This window comes from Phascolarctos cinereus, unplaced genomic scaffold (assembly GCF_003287225.1).
Source record: "Phascolarctos cinereus isolate Bilbo 61053 unplaced genomic scaffold, phaCin_HiC Scaffold_7;HRSCAF=346, whole genome shotgun sequence".
Classification (NCBI taxonomy): domain Eukaryota; kingdom Metazoa; phylum Chordata; class Mammalia; order Diprotodontia; family Phascolarctidae; genus Phascolarctos; species Phascolarctos cinereus.
The window spans coordinates 20,635,588-20,658,652 of NW_027556180.1; the positions used below are offsets into that span (position 1 = coordinate 20,635,588).

General features: G+C 42.2%; 1 protein-coding gene and 1 long non-coding RNA gene across 2 annotated transcripts in view; one reads left to right on the top strand and one right to left on the bottom strand.

Annotated features, from left to right (window-relative positions):
- LOC144454762 (uncharacterized) overlaps window positions 1-13,051 on the bottom strand; it is a 25,469-nt gene extending 12,418 nt beyond the window's left edge. Inside the window, exon 1 of the long non-coding RNA XR_013483283.1 lies at window positions 12,962-13,051. This is a non-coding gene — a long non-coding RNA (uncharacterized LOC144454762). The remainder of the gene's footprint in view (window positions 1-12,961) is intronic.
- IL12A (interleukin 12A) lies at window positions 12,965-19,909 on the top strand. Its single transcript, XM_020988856.2, has 6 exons — window positions 12,965-13,048; window positions 14,112-14,257; window positions 16,911-17,024; window positions 17,127-17,168; window positions 17,256-17,399; window positions 19,237-19,909. Exons 1-6 carry the CDS (start codon window positions 13,018-13,020, stop codon window positions 19,393-19,395), a joined length of 636 nt encoding a protein of 211 aa, XP_020844515.1. The 5' UTR covers window positions 12,965-13,017; the 3' UTR covers window positions 19,396-19,909.
- The last annotated feature ends 3,156 nt before the right edge of the window (window positions 19,910-23,065 follow it).

Sequence of the window (23,065 nt, forward strand, 5' to 3'; positions counted from 1 at the left end):
AATAAAAACATTTCCTGGACCTCACTTCTCCTTCCCCTAAATATACAAATGTGTGATCTCATTATCACCTCATCTAATATCATGAAATATTAGAATAGGCCTTTGGCATGGATGGATGAATGGATGAATAAATGAATAAATAATGAATGAATAAAAGAATTAATGAATGAACTCCCAGCTCTATTAGAGTTACTAAATTCCATTCTCCTTTCCAACTCCCACCGTGTCCCACCCCCACCCATGTGATGAAGATAAGGCCATTTAAATTATGCTGAAGCCTAAGCAAATCTCAGGAAAGCACTAGAAAAGGGGGTAGGAGAAGGGGGAAGCTGGTGGCTACTGTCCAAGACCCTGCTGCAGCAACCAGGGTCTCCTCTTACATATACATCGCACAGGAATTTACATTATCAGGCGTTCTTGGGGTATATGGGTATTCAGGGGAGACTAGCACCTCTAATGTGAGGATTTGTGAAGTGCTTTCCAGGGCTCATCACCTTTGGTGTTCCCTTGTCACCCAGCTCTCATCAAGAACCTGTAATATGCGCATACCTGCTAAAACCATCTCAACCAGGTTGAGGGTAACCAACAGGACTCAAACTTGGTGGTGAGTTAGAGTAATGTCTACCCTAAGCATGTGAAGACTTCCTCTGGGGAATGGGCAGATAAGAACAATTTGTTCCAATGGCTGTGAAGGTGACCGAAGAAGGCAATACAGAGGCTAGAGCTCAGTCAGACATAGAAGATGCCAAGGTCATCTCGTGCACCCCAGGCCATTGACAGTGGTCCCAACTTTTGCCCTGCCACTGGACTATGATGGCTCTGGAGGAGAGAGTGAAGGTGACAACTTTGTGCAATTCTGTCTCATTACAATCCAATTCGCACACAAACCAAGGCATGACCCACCATGGCATTGGTCTTCTTCAACAATGAAGGACCAGTAACAACAGTACTCAGGGGTTCTTGGGCTAGGGTCTATGAACTTGATTCAGATAGACACAGAGATAGAGAGATAGATAGATAGATAGATAGATAGATAGATAGATAGATAGATAGATACACACACACATACATACATATACATCATATATATAACTATTTCAACATAATTGGTTTCCTTTGTAATCCCATATATGTTGTTTTATGCACTTAAAGACATGATTTTGAGAAAGGGAATGAGGCCTGTTTCCCCCAACTGGGTCCATGAGACACAAAGAAGTTAAGAATCCCTATTATATATCCATCCCTACTCAGCAAGCTGCCTCTTGTCTCTAGGTAAAATATAAAGCCCTGTGCTTGGTAATTAAAGCTCTTTACAATCTGGCCCCAGCCTGCCTTGCCAGGCTCCTCCCCTAGTACTCCCCTACCTCCATTTCACTTCACAGCCACCCTGGCTCTTGCCTGCTTCTCATTCACAATGTTCCATTCCCCATCGATGGGCCCTTGCATATACTGTCCCTCATCCCCAAAATCCAACCCCTTTTCACAGGCACCTCATAGGCGTCCTATTTTGAGGCTTCCCTTACATGCTGATCCTCTCCCCCTCCCCCCCTCCCCAGGACTATTGCCTCCTTCCCACCCCTACAATTACTGCCTACTGACTTTGTATATATGATGCATTTACTTATTTGTGTGCGTGTTGCTTGTACTTTACTTTGCATATAGCTTGTATTTACTTAAGTTTGCTACATAAAGGCAAAGATCTTTGTTTTTGTATTCTCTCTATCTAACACAGAAACTGGCACAAAGTAGGTGCCTAATAAGTGCTTGTGGCTTGACTGATAACATGTTTATATGTGTGTATACACCTCTACCTACATGTATATTTACACAGTGAGAGAGACAGAGAGAGGTGAGACAAAGACAGAAATATTAGACAGACAGAGAGAAAGAGGAAAGAGAAAAAAGAGAGAGTAAGAGGCAGAGAGAGACAGAGACAGGAGAGAGAGACAGAGAGAGAGGAGAGACAGAGAGACAGAGATGGGGGAGAGACAGAGACAGAGGGACAAAGAGAGAGAGAGGGAGACAGAGAGAGAGGAGAGACAGAGTAAGAGTGAGAGAGGAAACAGACAGACAGAGAGAGGCAGAGACAGAAACAGAGAGGAGAGAGGCAGAGAGGAGACAGTAAGAGTGAGAGAGACAGAGAGAGAGAGACAGAGAGACAGAGATGGGGGGGAGAGACAGAGAGACAGAGGGACAAAGAGAGAGAGAGGAAGACAGAGAGACAGAGAGACAGAGAGAGAGACAGAGAGACAGAGAGAGACAGAGAGTCTATGGAGACGATGCTGGGTTAGACAGGAAAACTCAGGTTCAAACACCCTTTCTGATATTTACCAGCCAAACAACTGGGGAAAGTCAATTTCACCTCCATTTGCTGGAGGCAACTCCCCAGCATTTAAAGTTTCTGCCAATCTGTGTTGGGAAATCCCTATAGGAGTTCACCGCTGCAGAGCAAACCCTCTATGATTTAATAGATTGTGTTGTAGGGGGTTACCTGAGGCACTCAGAGGTTAGTTGCATCCATCAATCAAAGTATTTATTAAGTGCCCAGGCCTGAGGATTCAAGTAAAAAGAATAAAGCAATCCTTGTTCACAAGGAGTTTACATTCTAATAGGGAGAGACAAGTACAAAAATACATAGAGGATAAATATAAATTAATATAGATAGATATATTTATGTATCTATATACAGTTATGTATGTGTGTGGAGAAAAAAATAGGTTGGGGCCAGGTTGTAAGGGACTTTAAAGGCTAAACAGAGGAGTGTGCATTTGATCCTAAAGGCAATAGAGAGCTAGTGGGAGTCTACTGACTATAGGAGACACATAACTCTACAAGCTAAGGAAAATGACTGGCATTTTTTGTGTCAGGACTGGAGTGGGGAGAGACCTGAGTCGGGGAGATCACTGAGGAGGCTGTTGCAATAATCTAGGCAGGAGGTGATGACAGGCTGAATTGAGGTGGTAGCTTTGGGTGTGGAGAGAAGGAATAAGATCTGTGAGACACTGTAAAGTTAGAGATGGCAAGACTTGGCAAAGTATTAAGTATGTAGTATGAGGGTGAATGAGGAGTCCAGGCTAAAGCCAAGTTGAGGACATTACGGGACTTGCCCAGGGTCACAGAGTTAATGAGTATCAGATCAATTTTTCCATGTTGCCACCATTCACATGTATGTGTGTGTATATATACATATACATATACATTTATATGTATGTTGTCTAATTGAGGACATGAGTCTTCACTGTTAGAGCAAGATTGTGACAGTCAAATGCTCTACCCATCTCCTTCCCTTGTCTCTTCTAGGGCTTTCTCAAGGCTTCCCTGAGCATGAGAGTAATTTAATATACACATACCTTTATTTTTCTATATTATAATCAGTAAAGGAAAAAAAAAGAAATGGGAATGGAAAAGAGAAAAATAGGCATGTCAGAGAATCAGATAAATTCAGGGGAAAGGAGAAAGATATGCACACATGTATATCTATATCATACACATTTAAACACATGAAAAATACATGTGTGTAATATACATTATGTGTCATGTGTGCACATTTATGCATTGTGTTCATGTATCGCACATGTATGTAAAATACAGAAAATTTAGGTGATTGCCTAGATCTAACACTTTGGAGAGATGAGGCCCCATGCTCCTGGCCAACGGGCAGTGAATCAGAATGTCAGCTAGAAAGGAGGCTAGCAATGGCTCAACAGCTAAGACTAAGACAAAATTGGAGATGCAGAATTAACAAAATTCAGCCCTTAAACACTAGCCGCCATGACTCCCATCATCCACAGCAAAGATGGATGCAGCCTCCCAGCCTGTCTATTACACATATCTCTTCAAATTGCAGCTTGCAAGAGTTTGTGGCATATTTTCCCCTCTCAAGACTTCCTGAACCTCATTTTGGCCTGATTTCACCTGAATAGAAATCTGGAGGAGGTGGGAAGGGGAGAAGAGAGAAAAGGAGATGACGTGGTCTGTCTCTCTGATAGTTCTCTCCCACTAGAGCAGCCCTGTTTCTTCATATATGTTATACTTATTGAATGGTTTGCTGTCTCATCTTCCCCTCTTCCTAGCTTCCTTGTAACTGTCAAAGCCATCAGCATCCTCCCAATCGCCCAGGCTTGCAACCTGAGCATGGTCCTTGACTCCCCTTTCTCACTCACTCCCTACACCCAATCTGTTGGTGAGTTCTGTCCTCTCTACCTTTACACCATGTTGGTATATATCCCTTTCTCTCTACTCACTCGGCCACCGCATAGGGACAGACTCTTATTAGCTTTTGCATGGATTATTATGACCCTGCCTCGAGTCCTTCCAAATAGATTTTTCTAAAGTCCCGATCTGAGCAGGTCATGCTCCCCATCCCCCACTTTCCCCTCTTCCACTCAGAAAACTCCATTGGTTCTCTATTACCTCCATAATCAAATAAGAAATCCTCTGTTTGGCTTTTATAGCCTTTCTTAATTCCCAACCTAGCCCCTTCCTCCCTTCCCAGTCTTACTATGTCTTACTCCTTCCACTTAAGCTGTGATCTAGAAATACTGTCCTTGTTATAGCTCTCCTATAACACTCCATCTCTGAGCATTTTCACTGGCTATCCCCCCCATGCCTGGAATGTTCCCCCTCCTCACCTCCACTTACCGACTTCCCTGGCTGCCTTCAAGACTTGGCTCAAATCTTACTTTCTTCAGGAGGCCTTTACCAGACCGAATCAATCTCTCTCTCTCTCTATGTCCCTTTCTCTCTCCATATGTGTGTGTGTGTGTGTGTGTGTGTGTGTGTGTGTGTGTGTAGGGATATGGACATATATATACATACATATATATATACATAGTTATATATATTTACTGTTGTCATTATCATTACAGTTATAGTTATAGTTATTTGCATGGTGTCTCCCCTATTAGAATGTGAGCTCCTTGGAGGCAAGAGTCCTGTTGCCTTTCTCCATATTCCTATTACTTAACACATTACAATGTCATTTAGTTCTTGGGTCAACATTAGTTGACTGACAACTTCTGAGTGTCCCAGACATGTCTCTAAGACTCTGAGTTCCAGAGCATTTGGAGTTCTATCTGGGTAAAGTGAGTTTACACAATGGGAGCCCCTCAGACCAATGAAATCACATGTATTAATGAAAAAATAATTCAGAGAAATGAAGCAAAGTTACTTTTTTATTATGTGACTCTCAGTTAATCACGGGCCAATGAACCTAGACTTTTAAAAATCATCCATCCTTACCTACTATTTTATATTACAATCATTTTAAATGTTTAGTAGAATAAGTGATTGGGTGGAAATTCACTATATTCTAATTTACATATAAAATGACAGAAATGTTGCAAATTTAGGTCTGTGATCTTCAAAATTTTTACTCAATACTTAAAAAAGAATTGGTCTTGGAATAAAGCCAAAAGTATTGGCTATTGCAATCTTTTGATAATTTCTGGGTAAGTAGGAAATTTCTGGCCAAACATGAAATATTATCTCCTATGAACCAGAAACAGAAAACCAAACATCTTACTGTTGGCTATATCCTCCTCTAATCAGCTTAAAACTAGCTAAAGTTCTAACTAGGGCAATGAGTATGTAGGGAATACCCTATGACTCATTTCTATATTTTCCAGAGTGAGCAAAGTTACTCTTCACAAATTGATGATCAGTCAGCAAAAGGAACGGGTTTTTTTTCTAGGGAGGTGCATGTAGCAAAAGCTACTTTAGCTAAAGAAGTTTGGTTTCTAAACTGAATCTTTTGGACAGAGGCATTTACTTTGTTCATCAGGCTGAACTTATTAAGAGTACCCATAAATTAAGTTAAGGAAACGTGTCTGAGGAAGATCATAAATTACTATCTAAAAGTTGCAAAAAAAACCATTTAGCCACATGTCAGGCCAAGCTTCCTAATAGTAGAGCTGTCAAAAATGGAACATGCTGCCTCAGGAGGGGATGGGTTCCCTCTACCATGGGTCTCCACGCACAGGTTACAAGGCCATTTCTTGGTTAGGCACCGGTTGGACTGAACAGCCTTTGAGGTCCCCCCAACTCTGAGGTTAGGCATTTCTGAATGTCTACTGCCCTACACATTTTGAACTATCTTCAAAGTGCCCTCCTTGAATAGAAGCAATTAACCTAAGCCAGGATTGAATAACCAATTAATCAATCAATCCATATGTATTTATTAAATGTCCCCTTTATGCCATGCATTGTGGTAAACACTAGAGAGAAAAAGATAAGGATGAAATAGAACCTGCCCTCAAGGACTTTACATCCTATAAGGGGAGAAAAATGTGTATGTAGAAATACACACTGTTCTCCCCCTCCCCTGGAGTGGATAAAACTAAAAACTCCTGAACCACAAGGCTCTTTCCTTTTTCTGTTCTGCCACCTCAGATAGCAGGATGGCTGGAATAAAGAGGAAGCAACTTAAAAGTGATTCTCATTACTCTTCACAAAGATCCAATATGCAGCCCCATAGTTTTGAAAACACGTGCTTCCTTGTGGTATATGAATGTCACAGGAAAGCACTGTGCAGTAAGAAGCCACAGATGTGAAGAATTCCGAGAAGCATGGAAAAACTTACATTATTGGAGGCACAATAAAGTAAGCAAAACCAGAGAAACAAGATGCATAATGACCAAATGCAAAAGGAAAGAACTAAACAAAAAAGGAAGACCATTTTGTAAATTAGAATGCCCAATCTCAGCCCTGGAGAAGAGATTAGAAAATGCATCTCCCTTCCTTGCACAAGTGGGTGACTATGGGCTTGGAATCTTGCATATACTGCAGACGTGGTTGATACATTGGTTGGTTTTGCTATGCAAAGAGAGATTTAGAAATGAAGATAATATTTTTAAAGGTTATAATTTTTTTAAAAATTTAAGAAAAATAATGTTTTCTTTATATGGTCTTTGGTCACCGAAGATAATATTGTCTACAGAAAACTAGGCCAATTTCTTTATGGAAAAATAATCCAGCATGAAATAAATCTACCCAACCAATTAAATTAAAAGCAAGTAATAGAGGGATATATATGTGTGTGTGTTCAATATAAATTATGGCATTTTGTTAATGAATGCTGAAAAGTTTCATTAAAAAGTTAATAATTAACAAAATTTCTCAGTAGCCAATACTTTATCAGAGTAGCTCAAATGTGGAAATAAAAAACTCTGGCTATGGACTTTTACACATACACACACGCACAAACAAATTACCACCAGAACCTTTATCTTCATTGTCCTTCCCAAACCCCTTTTACACTTTTTTTGGCCTTCTGCAGTTTAAGTTAAAAGCAACTTAATTTCATTAGAATTTTTTGAGAGAGATTGACTAAAGTTATGTGTGCATACATGCATGTGTGTGTGTGTGTGTGTGTGTGTGTGTGTGTGTGCGCGCACAGAGTGGAAAAGACAGAGAGAGAAAGAGAATAAAACTTGGTTTAAAAATTCAGAATATCAAAAAAATTTTATTCAAAATGCAACAAATAATTTTAAATATACTCTGATTTCAAATTAGGGCCAGCTAATCAAAGAAACAGAAGAGAAAAGAAGAAATAGAGGAGAAAAAAGAGAGGAAGAAGGAAAGAAAAAAGCAGATGAGATTAAGGTGGGGAGAGAGGGAGAAATAGACAAAACTGCCACAGAAAGAGAAGAAAGAGAAAAGAAATAAGGAGAGGAAGACAGAAAGAAGAGAGGAAGAAAAATGGGCAAAGTGAATTTAGCTTAGGATATGCTAAATATCAGTCAAAATAAATTAACTTTGTCATCTAGTCTAAGGGTCACTTAGCTCTGGATGTCAAAGTAGGATAACCAGTTATCACTGCTCTTGGCAAATGTTATCAGTTTACTAATTAATGGCTGATACCAGGTCTTCAGTAGGTGCCACTCCAAATGGGTTAGATCTAGTAAAACCTTTTCTGGTCATTGTTGGCTATAGCAATATTGGCCTAGAGAAGGCCCTCCTGTGGAGAGCCAGGCCTAGCCTGAACATGAAAGGTTGCCCTTTTCTTCCTTAAACTATGTCCTCACAAGACTATTTTAAAATTCTCTAATTACACATCTCTAAAGAAAAGCACCCCCTAACACTATTAGAAAGCATTTATAAAATGTCAGAGTCCAGAGGACTATAACTCAGGACCTTTCCATTCCAGCCTGTTGCTTCTCTGGGCTTCAGTCCCTTCTGTGCACAATGATTAGAGAATTTCCACACTAGGGAATTTGATGCCTTCAATTTTTTTTAATTGTTTCAGGTTTTATTTGAGAATTTATAAATTCCAGTCTCATCCATATTCATGAGCCTTTTTAACATGTTTGTATATAATCTCCAAATTCCAAAGTTAAGGACACCTTCATTTCTAGAGTTCTAGATGAGAAAATGAGGCCCAGACAATATGTTATTTCCCATCCACCCCTACCTTGGTCAAATAGCTATCTGGTAACAGAAGTAGACTTAAGACTCAGACTTCGTCCACCTTAGGTACTGAGTACAGATCATCGTTAAGATGCAAAACTTCAGACATGCTTTGAAAACTTTTGTAACTAATGCAAGCTGTCAAACTTGACCTCCATGTAGTCTTTGCTCCTCTATGTTACAATCTTTAAAGTACTTTCTAATCTAATGAAGATTCTTTTTAAATTTAGATTCAAAAATATGAGGTCATATTCATCCAAAAGGAGAGAGAATTTTTAGCGTGCAGAAAAAATGGGGCTCTGAAACAATCAACTCCTAAAAATATCTGCCACGTTAAAAAAGAAAATCATGGTGGTGTCTCTGGTCTCTGCTTTCCTTCCTTTAATTGGACGTATCATTGGAGATGCTCACAACCTATTAAATTAGCTGATTCTTGGATAACAGACTCAGAATCAACAAAGATATCCACTGGCTAGAACACTGCTCTGTTAAAATGATGTTTACTGGAGATACACGTGCTTGGGTTCCCCAAACCGATTTCACAAAACAAGATAGCATTTGGGGGGATAAGTAGACAACAGTTGATGTATAAAAGATCTGGGTGTCTAAGTGTATTGCAAGCTCAAATGAGTCAATGATGTGATACAACAGCTTTCTTAAAATTACTAGCACAATCAGAGGCTTCATATATGCAGAATGGAGGTGATAGTACCGCTGCTCACACTTCTTGAGCATTGTATTTGGTTCTGGTGCCACTCTTTAGGGGGCACATTGACATGCCATCATCCGGAAGAAAACCAGTACAGTAAGGAGGCTTAAGACCTGACCATGTGTGGATTGCTTGAAAGAATTGGGGATGTTTAGCATAGAAAAGAATCAATATGGGGGCAAGGGCATGGTTGCTAGTTTCAAGATGGGAGAGGGGGGTTGGTTAAAAATAAACTAGGTCCTCTTCTAGGGGAGTTGGGCAGACCTCTGCCAAAAGGGAAGACAATGACCCAGGAGTGGCGACACACAACCAGCCCTAGGAAAATGAAATCAGTGTATGAAAGCAGAGCTGGATGGAATATCCATGTGGGCTGACCAAGCTAGCACCTGACCCCACCCAGAATTGTGGCTAAGCAGAGCAATGCAAACATACAAAAAGAAAAATCCACTTTCTAAATACCAGCTCTTTGTAGACTTTTCTGCAGCTGTCTCCAACAGGAACATTCACAACGTGGAATTCACCACACCTTGTCTTTGGGGATTTCAATTTAATTTGCACTGATATCTTATGTTTTTACTGAATAATTTCTCCCCTCCCCCTACACAGTGAATCATCTCTTATAACAAAGAATAAAAAAGAAAGATGGAAAAGAGTTCAGCAAAACTAACTGATTGATACATAACCAATGTTCCCCACCCATAGGCTCCCATCTCTGCAAACAAGGAAGGGAAAGGCATTTTCTCAGCCTTTCATCTTGGGAACACAGTAGGCATTACCTCTAAATGCTTATTCTTTTCCCTTCCCCAGTGAGGGCAAAGATTATGTCTCATTCATCCTTCTATAGCCTGGCATATTGCTTCACACATAGGAGATACTTAGCAAATGTGTGTGTTTTTAAATTTTATTTGAACTGGATACAGTTCATTGTACTCCAAAGTGACTTGGTGTCATGGATAGAGAGGTAGTCTCTCACCCATGCTTACTATCACCCTATGTAAGGAACACAACCTCTCTGTGGTCAGGGCACTAAGTACTCTAAGTACTCCAAGACTACAAGTAGAAAAAAGAATGTCAACCGGAATTGGTAGAGGGACTTTCCTCATCTGGGAGTTTCCTATACCAATGAGACCACAGGCCCTTTTACTCTACCATGACATAGGAGCCCATTTCATCCAACCTCTTCATTTTACAGTTGAGGAAAGAGAGGTATCTTGATGTCACTATACCAGTCCAGGTATTTGCCTAAAGTTTTATAAAGTGAAAGAGCCTAAATAATTCCACTTGACCTTTTACTCTAAACCAGCACCCCATCTTACCTGCTTTTTGTCCTTTGCAACCTGGCCTGAATCTCTCTCTCTCTCTCTCTCTCTCTCTCTCTCTCTCTCTCTCTCTCTCTCTCTCTCTCTCTCTCTCTCTCTCTCCCCCCTATTTTCCTCCCTCTCTTCCCCCATTCTCTCTGTCTATACACATAAATATATATTTGTTAACTTTTATATTTATCCTATATATTGTCATATGTACTTGCCCTTCCCTCCAATAGACTGTAAGCACACAGAGAATAGGGTAGGTAGCCTATAATGGTGGAAGGGGGGAGGGAGTTGGAAAGCCCCGGTTCCGTCCTCCCTTTGACACAAACTACCTCCATGACCACTGGCAGGTGAGCTCCCCGAACGGCTAACCTCACCTGAGTGAGCCTCAGATTCTGCAGCTCACCAGTTGGGATAATTACACCAGACAGTGCCTATCTCATGGAACTGGAGCTAGCCTCAAGTGAGACAATACATCGTAAGTGCTCTGCAGACTTGGAAGAGTTCCCAGAAAGTCCGAGTTGGAAGGAACACCATCGTCGGTCCAGTCCAATCAACGCCCCCAAAGGAAGGCCCCACTCTCTGCTCCAGTCAGGGCGAGCCCTCCGCCTCCCGAGACAAGTCAGCTTGGTGGAAAGCTGTTCCTGGCGTTACGCCTCGACTCAAACAGAACAAATCAAATCCCTCTTGTTCATGACAGAGAGACCCAGAAGGGACACCATGCGCCTTGTTCATCTGTTTGTGCATCAGAGGCCAAAAGGGAGCGACATACTGCAGGTGTGCTCAGACCCGGGGCGGAGTGCTAGGGCACTATCACTTCCTGATTTCTGGACTCCTGGCCTCTCCCGCCACTCTTCAAGAGTAGCTGGCAGAAAAGGGGCTGACCTGCATTGGAGAAGGGAATTTCCTCATCTAACGAGTTCTCTATCCCAATGACATCACAGTTCCAGTCCCTCCCCTAACTCTTGCCTCTCTCATGCAGCCCAATTCGCCGTTTTGACTCACGCATTACATCAATGGGACGGCTAGGTGGCGCCATAATGCACAGAGTGCCAGCCTGGAGTCAGGAAGACTCCTCTGCCTGAGTTCAAATCTGACCCCAGACACTTAACTAACTGTGACCGTAGGCAAGTCAGCTTGATACTGTTTACCTCAGTTTCCTCATCCGTCAAATGAGCCGGAGAAGGAAAAGGCAAACCACTCCAAAGATCTTTGCCAAGAAAACCCCAAATGGAGTCTCTGATGAACAACAATCATCTGATTTGTATTGATTTTGGCATTTTGGTGCTGCCTTGTCAGAACCCTTTCACAGAAAAAATGTTTTTAAATGCATAAAATACATAAGCAATTACATTGAAATACATTAATGATTCATATTGAGCTTAGTGTATGAACCCCCTGGTTGTTATTGTTATCAGACAAATTATAAGCATGCCTCTCCCAGCTCGGATTGTGTAGCTGATTTTTCTGAAGCCTCTATCTTTGCATTTATGGTACTGAATTTCCCCTTTTTGGATCCATGTTCCATAGTATGAACACGTTACATTGGAAAATCACCAATCCAGTCCCTCACTCTTCTGTGACAATATAGTAATCTGACTGCCCCCTCTTCGTCGCAGGTAGTGAGGCCACAAGATCAATGGAGTAGAACTGGACCAAAAAAAAGTGTTAGTCTAATGGGTAAAACCTGCTCTTAACTTTGTCATGGACCCCCTTTGGCATTTTGGTACTGCCTTGCTCAGGAAAAAAAAAGTTTTTAAATGCATAAAATACGTAGGATTACAAAGGTAACCAATAACATTGAAATAGTTATATATAAAAAAAAGTTCATTGACACTCCCGTCCCATCCCCCCCCCGACCTAATGAAATACAACTAGAGGTTCAAATAGGATCATAAATTTCAAGGGCCTCAGAGGGCACCAATTCCCTCGAAACTGAGGCTAAAGGAGGCTGATTGTCTCCCCCAAAGTCACACACAGGTAGTAAGAAATTTGTACCCAGGTCTTGTAGCCCTAGGGGCAGCTAATGCTAGAGACCCTTCAGTCTGCGGGACGCTGAACATTCCAGTTCCTAGTGGCACTTGACACTAGTAACTGTGCGTCCCCTGAGAAGTGCCTTGCGCTCTCTGGGCTCAGTTTCCCGGAGTCCGCTGGTGCCAGGTACCCCCACCCCCACCCCCGGGGTGTGCTTTCGGTTTTGCCCTGGGGCTACAGCGGTGGATCCCGGGCTGGCTGCGGGACGGGATCTGAGGGGCGGGGCGGGGATGGGTGGGGATGGGTCACCCTGACAGAGCTCGGTCTCGGGATGAGTGGGATGGGCGGCCCGCGGACTTAATTCGAAAGAGAGTCCGGCTCCGCCGGTTCTACGTGAGACCGAGAGGCTGATGTAGAGAAAGACGGAGCTTAGGAGAGACAGACAGAAAGAAAGAAAGAAGGGGGAGGGGGACGAGAAGAGTCCGGGGCCCCAGGGGATCCGGGAAAGTCCAGTAGGTTGTTATAAAAGGGGACGCCCCCTGTCCACCTTCAACCCAGCTCCCACCTGCGCTGCAGCTCCCAGCCCAGCCCAGCTCCGCCAGTCACCGTTGCGCTCCCGTCATGGAGTCACGCCGCCACGCTAGCCTCCGATGTGAGTAACCAGCTGGACCAGCGCCCCCTCGCACCGCCCTGCAGCCTACGGGCCCTAGCCTAGGCATAGGAGACAGGCAAAGGGGGCAGAGAGGGCTGACATGGAGGGGATGGGGGGATGCGATTTGGGAGAGACTCCAGCCTTTTGGCAGAAGCAGGGTGCTGTAATGGGCCCAACTGGAACTGGAATAGGGGAGACCTGAGTTCGAATGTCACAATTTAATACCCATGTGACCTTGAGTACCTGCTTGGGTCTTCATTTTCATTATCTGTTAAAAGAAATGGAGGAAGGGGGTTGATGAATGATACAGTAGGAAAAATGCTGAATCGGGAGTGAGACAGTGTGGGTTCAAATCCCAATTCTGCTACTTGGGAAGTTACTTGATGTCTCTAGGCCTCAGTTTACCCAACTGCGACATGAGGGAGTTGGACTTAATGAGCTCTTTATCTGTGATCTTATGATAAGGAGAAAGTTTGGTAGATCTGGAGTCTGAAGCTGTGAGTTCAAATCTCTGCTCTGCTCCTTACTACCTCTGTGGGTTTGTTTAAGCCCCCTCCCCCCACAGGCTTCAGCTTCCTCCTGTGGAAAGTGAGAGGTTGGATCTAATGACCTTTAAGAACGTGTCCCAGCCTAGGACTGAATGTCTCCTGTAACTAGATGAAATAGAAATCCTTTGGGTGGAGATCCCAAAGATGAAGAAAGATGGGCAGGAATGAAGCATCCTCACTTAAATCCTTTGCTTGCCACATGGTGTCAATGCCCACAGAAATGCTACCCTCTAACAGTGGAAACTTACAGCAAAGAATCTCTCTTTTTGGGGGGAAAAAAGAGAGATTTGAAGAATATGATAGGGCTAGGGGAGAGAATAGGGAGAGAAGGGAAGAACAGTATAGAGAAGAGGCAGGACACAGAAAAGGTGATGAACCAGTTGGCAGTTGGCATAGGAGAGGGGGTGAGTGGTGAAGGGAAGGAAGCTTAAATAAGACATGAGAGAGTTCTGGGGCAGGAGAAGGACAGTAGAGAGGAGCAAAGGGCAGCTGGAGATGACCACCCTCTCTTTCAGATATCTTCCTCATTGCCACACTTATTGGCCTTAGCCAAGTCAACTGGGCCAAAAGCCTTCCTGTGACACAGCCTGAACCCAGCATGCCCCAGTGTCTCAGAGGCTCCAAGAACCTGTTGGAGGCTGTAAGCAACACTCTTCAAAAGGTAAAGCAAAGATTCTTTTCCTCTATGATATATTAGGATCTTGTAGTTTTTAAATGTGCCCCTCTTTACTTGCCAATGCCTAAATGGGCCAAAGTAATTTTAAAGTTTTTAATTTTTTCAAGTAAAAATCATTTATTTTCTCTTCTTCCCTGCCCCAACTGGGGAAAAAAGAAGGAAAATCAAAACTTTATAAATAGCATTCAGAGTTCAGCAAAACACACTCCCATGTTGGCCACGTCAAAAAATGTCCAGAAACATCTCATTCTGTTCCCTAAATCCGTCATCTCTCTGCTAGGATGTGGATGGCTCACTTCCACATTGGTCCTCTGGAGCTGTGCTTGACCTTGGTCAGAGTTCTCAAGTTTTTCAAAGTTATGTGTCTTGAAAGTCGCACATGGCTGTCAGCCGCAGTTCCCTCACTCTTAAAAGGGGGGGGGGGAATTCATCAATTGGTTAACTCTCATTAAAGGAGAGATTAGTGAATAGCACTAATCGATCAATTGCTTGCTTAAGAATTGCTCTAAAATTGGCCAAGAGGAGGGTGCTGCTGAATTTATATTGTCATTGTGGAAATGGCAGGTATAGTGACAAGGGTGTTCGCAATATCTCGGGCCGGTGGTAACATGGATAACTAATTCAGAGCAGAAATTCTCGTTTGCCCTGTTACCTTGGCATGGTCTTTTCCCTGCTGATAGCACTTAACACTTTTTGCAAGGATGGGGAACCTGCAGCCTCGAGGCCACATACGGCCCTCTGTGTCCTCAAATCTTGACCCCTTTGAATCCAAACTTCACAGAACAAATCCCCTTAATAAAAAGGGTGTGTTCTGTAAAACTTGGACTCAGTCAAAAGGTTGCACCCAAGGACCTAGAAGGCCACATGTGGCCTCCAGACCTCAGGTTCCCCATCCTTGCATTAGAGCTTTAAACTGGGAGATCTTGAAAGTGAAGTGGGCTGTGTTTTCCCCAAGTTCAGATATATCTGAGAAGCATCAGGGCGTAGTGAATTGAGGACGCCACTTGAAGGAAAGAAGACCTATGCTCAAACCTTCACTCCTGGGGACCACTCTCTAAAGAGAGACTCCCAACTAACTGCCAGGCTATGGAGGGGATTTCCACACAAAGCATAGGCAGACCTTGCCCCCACCCCCTCACATAAACTCCCGACCTTATTTCCTACTCCTGATAACATCTGGATTTCTCATTTTAAAATACAAAGGCAAGCAATATCTTTTTGGAAGTGCTCAATGTAGTATGTGTTGCAGAAAAACTGACATTTCCATGTGTCCCAGAAACTGTATTAAAACTTTCCTTGGGTGGTTTCTTGTTGATTATTATATAAATACCTTTCCACCTCACTTCTGTGCCACAAGGCTCTTTTCGACCCAGGCTTTCCCTTTTAACGTTTTCTAGTGGGAAACCAAGTGAAGCTGTCTCTGAGTCCAATCTTGACTAAAAAAAAGTAATAATAGCTAACATTTATATGGTACATTTGTGCGGAGCACTTTACAATTAGTATCTCGTTTGGTCCTTACAACTACTCTGAGAGGTAGACGCTATTTTTATTCCTCTTTTATTGATGGGGAAACTAAGGCAAACAGAGGTTAAGTGACTTGCCCAGGATCACATAACTAGGAAGTATGTGAGGCTGAATTTGAACTCAGGTCTTCCTGACCCCAGACCCAGTGTTTTATCCATTGTGCCACATAGCAGCTGCCTACCAGTGATGCTAACCAGACTGAGAAATAGCATTTCAAAGAGAAAAAAAAAAGTTTTGATTGGATGTATTATACACTGCTTTAGTTTTTTCAAAATCCAATCAGGACAAGCCATTCTGTTTCCGTTTAAGAGGAAAATATGTTCTAAATGAAAGAGTTGTTAGTTCACAGAAACAGTAACTGGGTTGAAAAGGCTCTGGTATTTAGTCTCAGATTATTCATAGCATTCACCTTGTCAAACTCGCTGGAGGGAAGTGCCGAAATGACCCATGGCTACTTGTTTTGCAAGGAACAAGAAACAATGTATCTTTGAAGAGGAAGAAGTTGATTTCTGCCTTTTTGATATAAAACTCCAGGACCTAAGATCTTTAAAGTTCTTCCCAGTTCTAAAAGCATGATTCTATGAACAGTTGTACTGTGATCTCAGAAGTTACAAATGAATTGCCAATCTGCTTCATTGGAGGGAATTTCCATAGCTGAAGTTCCCTACACACATGAACTCATAGGTGAAAACAGCAACAAAAAATTAAAGCAACCTTATTGTTTCCTTCTTTGAAAGTTACACTTGAAAAAAGATTCGTCTGGGGTTGGGGGGAAGTTATTTGCCATAAGCAAGTATCCCAGAAGGGATCACAGAAGTATCAAAGAAGGGTAGGTTCTAATGAGAATAGTCTGTTGAAACGATTTATGGTGTTTGTATAATGGAAAACATGTCATTGAAAAAACCATGTCCAAAGTGGGAGGAGCACATGATTGAAATGAAATAGTGTCTTCTTGTGGTTGAACAAAATTTTGAACAGGACAAGAGGATGAAAGCCAGGGCAGCTATATTTGCGCCAAGCTGACCCACCATGACCTACTTCCCTAATACTCTAGTGAAATTCGCCAGTTGGGCTATTTGAGAGGCTGATCTACCTGGTGCCTTTATTTCTACAGGCAAGACAAAAACTTGAACTGTACTCTTGTTCCTTGCAAGAAATTGATCATGAAGATATCACTGAAGTCAGAACCAGCACAGTGAGGGACTGCATACCACCAGAATTAACCAAGGTAGAAGTAACACTTGCTTTTTGTTTTCTCTACAAAAAAAATTTCATTTCTAACCCATCAGTGCAAAATTTAATCACTGTCATCTGACCTTTCTGATTCTAGAATGGAAGCTGCCTGGTTTCCAGAAAGACACTTTGTGTTAAGGTAAAACAGGAAACTCCCCGTTGTGATTTTTTTTAAAGTTCTTGGTGAATTTCTGTGTTTCCTTAATCTTTGTGTTATGCCCTGCAGCACTGTTGCCTTAAAAGCATCTATGAGGACCTGGAGATCTATAAGGCTGAGTTTAATGTGATCAAGGAAACTCTTGCAAAGGACCCTACAAGACAGATTTCTCTGGACCAAAATATGTTGGCTGCTATTGATGAGATGATGCAGGTAAAAAAAAAAACTATTGCTCAGGTTTATCTACTTGTATTATATGTCAGCCAGTCAAAAAGCATTTATTAAGCATGTATTAAATGACTGCTGTGTGCCAAGCATTGTGCTAAGCTCTGGGAATACAAAGAAAGGTGAAAGTCCCCTTGCTGCCCAGGAGCTCAAGGATAGCAAGAGAACAGGAGTCCTTGATTTATTAATACCCACAATTAGTACCCACAGTATTTATTGAATGATACCCAGCTGTGCCCAGCATAGTAGTAGATAGGAAGAAAGTACTTCAAATGTCCTCATAATAAAATTCAGCCCAATGTTCTTGTTCAGTCATTTTTCAGTCATGTCAGACTCTTCATAGCCCCATTTGGGGTTTTCTTCGCAAAGATACTGTAGTGGTTTGCCATTTCCTTCTCCAGCTCATTTTACTGATGTGGAAACTGAGGCAAATAGGGTTAAGTGACTTGCCCAGGGTCACACAGTTCCTAAGTGTCTGAGGCCAGATTTGAACTCAGGAAAAGAAGTCTTCCTGACTCTAGACCTGGCACTCTGTGCACTATGGTGCCACCTAGCTGTGTGGGAGGTAGTACATCTTGTAAATAGATAAGATGGCAGTGTGCTACCAAGGAAAATGCATTGTCTGTGGAGTCAGAGGAACTGGGTTAGAATTTGACCTCCAAAATAACCTTGTGCAACCACAGACAAGTCACTCAACCTGTGACCCAGCATTTATTAAGTGCCTACTGTGTGCTATTGACCACAGACAAGTCACTCAACCTGTGACCCAGCATTTATTAAGTGCCTACTGTGTGCTATTGACCATAGACAAGTCACTCAACCTGTGACCCAGCATTTATTAAGTGCCTTCTATGTGCTCTTGACCACAGACAAGTCACTCAACCCGTGACCCAGCATTTATTAAGTGCCTTCTGTGTGCTAGACATTGAAAATACAAAGACAAAACCAAAACAGTCCCTTGCCCTTAAAGAGCTTGCAGCCTACTAGGAGGGGATGCAACATGTATTTCAACTCTTTCATCTGCTAATGCCATTCCCTCTCAAATTACCTTCCATCTACCCTCTCTATATCTTCTCTGTAGCCTAGTTATTGGCATATGGCATCCTGCCATTTGAGTGTGAGCTTGATAAAGATTGTCTTTCTTTTGTATCCGGGCACACAGTAGGCACTTAATAAATACTTTTTGACTTGATTTGACTTAGGAAAACACAAGGTATGTAAAAATCCATTTCAAATGGGAGAAAAAGCTAACCCTGGGGAAGGACTGAATGGAGACTCGTCAGTGACAGGAGATTACAAAGACAGACAGTTCTGATTAATTACGTGAATCAATTCCAATTCTAAAGTGAGTACAATTGTTCATGTAACACACATAAAAATAATCAGGAATGGCAGCAGGTGCCATCTTCGTTGGATCGTTCCTTTGCAGAAGCCAGCTCCCAGGTGACGGTTTCCAAATGGGCTTCTAGAGACTTTCCAAAGATCTCTAATGGTCCTTGTCTCTAGGTAGACAATTGGGGGGATCAGGCGTGGGATCTGGGAAATCAATGAGAAGACAGCATTGGATGGGGGAGAGGGCAGTGGCTGAGAAGTTAAGGGACCTGGGTTGAAAGCTTGGCTTAGCCACTTCTTATAGGTATGTCTTGAGCAAGTAAATTCCTTCTTCTAGACCTTATGTACAATATATATGTAAAATGAGGAGGGCTGGACTGGATGATCTCTGAGGTCCTGTCCAGCTCTAGGTCTGTGATGGTAACCTATCATGGCTGGATTTGTTTTCGTTTTGGAACCCATTCTATGCCGCGCTCTATCTTTACTGTCCTAGGCCCTGAATTTCAACAGTGAGAATGCGCCACTGGTCTCTTCACCCAAAGAACCTGACTTTTACAAGACTAAGGTCAAGCTCTGCATCCTCCTTCACGCTTTCAGAATCCGGGCCGTGACCATCAATAGAATGATGAGCTTCCTGACCGCTTCTTCGTGAAGGGCTCCTCACCCGATGACTTTAGATCTTCGGGATAACAGTAAAGCCTGGATCTCAAAGATTGTCACCATCAGGGACATTCCTTTGAAATGTCTCTAAGATAGTGACCAATAGCGATTTTTATTGGAGTGGGTTGGGGAACTAGGGAAGGGCTGGGTTTGACTGGGGTCTATTTAATATTGCTTAAATTATTCTATTTATATTGCCTTTGTTTACATTCTCCATAGCATGGTCCGTGAAGGACGTGGTTGTTCTCGATATGAACCATTCATTGGATCAATGTACTTCACTAAGTTTACAATGGATGGAATTATCTTGGTTTTCTTGACCAAAATTACCAGTGACTATGAATGTTCTGACCAATCATCTTACTCTTTCTCTCACTTTGATAGAAAAAAAAGTATATATAAGCTATTTCTGTACCTAAATGTTATCTGAAATATGGAACACTTGAATGTATTCAGAAATATTTATTCAGAAATATTTATTCAGAAATATTTATTTATACCTTTTTAAGTTGTTGTGGAAGCATGTTGAAAAGTAATTTATATTTATTTATATTTATTCAAATATTTATTATCTAATTAATTTGAGACACTCTCTTGTGAATTTTGTTCTTATATAAATAAAGTTTCGATGATACAGAGATTATGATGTGCCGTGCTTTGAAGTCATAAAATATCACCAGAAGGATGTTTTCTTTTTGTGGGATTTGGGCTTGCAATTTCAAAGATGTAGGGACCTCCCTTTGTGAAAACTCCCTCCATTAATGCAGGTCAGAAATTCACCTCTAATGGCTAGGCCTTGAGGGTAAGCTGGGGCCCTAATAGTCACAAAGCCATCTATGACCTTGTGATTTGAACCCAGATCTTCCTCATTCCTTTTTCCATTCCGCCTCTCAACCAGAATAATTTTTAATTTTTTTTTTAACAAACTTGGGATTTCATTGGCATAAGGAATTCCCTTCAAGGAATCTCCGTCCACCACTGCTAGTCAGCACCTATGCTGCAACTTGTAGAACCTTGGAGAGCTACCTTAGAGCACTGAGAGGTCCAGTGATTGGCTTAGGGTCACACAGTGGGTAGATGCCAGAAGTGGGATTCTGGTTCTCTCCATTACTCCATGCCACCTCTCTCACTAGAAAGGTATTAGAAGGATACCAGAAGGCATTAAAATGATACTTTACTTTGTGCTAGAGGTAAGCTCGGGATCACTGGAAGCTCTTCATGTTTTTCTAGGTGCTCTACAGCTTCCCCTCACCCTGCTGTTCAGTCCTGAACCTATGTGGAAATGGTAACAAAGCAAATGAAGGTTAGAAGTGCTTCCTAATGATTAGAGCTGTCCAAACAGGCCTCATGGTGAAGTGGGTTCCTCCTCACTGAAGGTTTCCTTCTGCAGAACTTTTCAAGCCGGATAACTTTTCTAAGTTTAGAACATATTCTTAATTTAAGTATAGGCCAAGGCCCCTTCCAGTACCAAAGATTCCATCTGCGTGACCTATGATTGTACTCCCCAAATGCTCCACTTCCATGTTCATGAACTCTGAAGGTCTCTTATCTGATCTGTTATCATTCCACCTCTCCCTGGGCTGAGAAACCTCAAACCTTCTTCATTCTCACTGTGACATCCAGTTGCATGACCCCTCTGTTCTTTCCCAGGCCATCACCACTGCACTAGCTATGCTCTTCTCCCTTGCCTCTCTTGGCCCCTTGGCGAACCAGTTAAAACTTTACACTGGGCTCTTCTCTCTAGTCCCTTGCCCCTTATCCCTAGCTTCAGCCTTGGGTTACTTCCACCATCCACTGTTTTCACTCCCACTGGTGCTGCTGAACGAAGCTGGAGAAAATCATGAAACCATCCCATTTGGGTTCAATTTAAATGAGTTACATAATCTCAACTGGGCCCTCACTGCTACAAGACAGTCCATTTATGCCCCCCTCCCATTTAACTCACTAGTTAATTAGCTACAGCACAGCGTATAGAGCACCAAGACTGGAGTTAGGAAGACCTGAGTTCAAATCTGGCCTCAGACTTTTACTAGCTGTATGACCTTGGGCAAGTCACTCAACCATAATTGCTTCAGTTTCCTCATCTATAAAATGAACTGGAGAAGGAAATGGCAAACCACTCCGATATGAGGTCACACAGGGTCAGACACAACTGAAAAATGACTATACATCAACAATTTACTTTCTCTCCTACTCCTCATAGCCGTTTTTCCAAACTTTTTCCTTCCTCCTCAAACCTCTCATGGCCATTCCTCTCTCCACCCTCTCAGCTAAGAACCTTGTCTCATATTTCACTGAAAAAAAAATGAGGCTATTTACCTAGAACATCTTCTTCTCCCCCCTTGCTTCTCCTCCCAAATCACTGAGATGCCTTCTGCCACTATCTCCTCCTTCCTCCCTACCTCACATGAAGAGCTGGTCCTTCTCCTTCCAAGGCCAACCTCTCTACCTGGACACGTGAGCCCATTCCATCCCGGCCTCTCCAGCAGAATGGCCCTCTTATCCTTACCACTGTCACTTATCTTCATTCTCTCCACATCTACTGGCTGCTTCCCTGCTGCCCACACACACACACACTCAAGTCTGCCCTATTCTCAGAAAATCATCATATGATCTGCCCATCCCCACTAACCTAAATCTGCAGCTGTTCCCTGATCTAATCAGTCAGTGACCGAGCCAAAAGTAAACAATGTTAGCCTGGCATGACCTTTATTTGATTAAGCCATGCTGGCTCTTTGAGATCACTACTTCCTTTGCCTATTTGCTAATGACCTACCCCTAAAATATTCTAGGATTTTACCAGAAAATCTAGGTCAAGTTCGTTGACCTATATTTTGCATGCTCTACTGTCATCTTTTTTTAACATTTAATTTTTTTTTAGTTCTAAATTCTCTCCCTCCCTCCTTTCTCCCCCCCCTTGAGAAGGCAAGCAATTTGACATAGATTATACATGTGCAGTTATGCAAAACATTTCCATAATCTTTTTTTTAAATTAATCAGGACAATTGCCTTTCTTCAATCCTGTAGTATATTTCCCATTATAAGGCTTGTTGCCTGACTGGCTTTTCCAAGATCTCTGAGAGATGGCTGGTAGCATCACATTTAGCAGCTCTTCCAATCCCCAAGGCTAGAATTCTTCTGTGCTGGGCCAGTTGAGCTCATCAAGGACTGCTAGATATTCTCTTGGTCTCCCCTCCCCCCCATCCCTTCACCCCACCCCACCCTAGCTTGGTAGCAACTCCCTATTAACCATCTTTGGTCTGACCTTTCCAGTTCTAAGTCATTTTTCTTGGCAGAGCAACAAGAAAAATACAAATTGAACAGCTCTTCTGTCTCTGTGGTTAATTATTATCATTTTATCCATCCTAAGAAATATTGGTATCGCTTTGATTTTTAAAAAATTTTCTACCAATTAGATCTTGCATAAAACTATCTTTTGGGGGGTTCTTGGTTTTTCTCACTATTCTAAACTGTAAGTCTCCTGAAACTACTCTTACAGGATGGTAAGATGATTCTTTAAAGAAAAAAGAAAAGAGAAAAGCAAAGCCCTATTGGTTGGCATGTCTCTGTTTATCCACATCAATGTGTTTAGACAATGTCCAATTTTCCCTCCTCGTCAGAATCATTTTTCTTTGTATCTTCAGAATCTCATCGTTGAGAGC

What these genes read in the sequence shown, in the direction of transcription:
- IL12A (XM_020988856.2), top strand. Translation starts at nt 13,018, where the DNA reads ATGGAGTCACGCCGCCACGCTAGCCTCCGAT. An exon ending in CCGCCACGCTAGCCTCCGAT is followed by an intron (nt 13,049 to 14,111) that starts GTGAGTAACCAG and finishes CCTCTCTTTCAG; the next exon opens with ATATCTTCCTCATTGCCACA. An exon ending in TAAGCAACACTCTTCAAAAG is followed by an intron (nt 14,258 to 16,910) that starts GTAAAGCAAAGA and finishes TTATTTCTACAG; the next exon opens with GCAAGACAAAAACTTGAACT.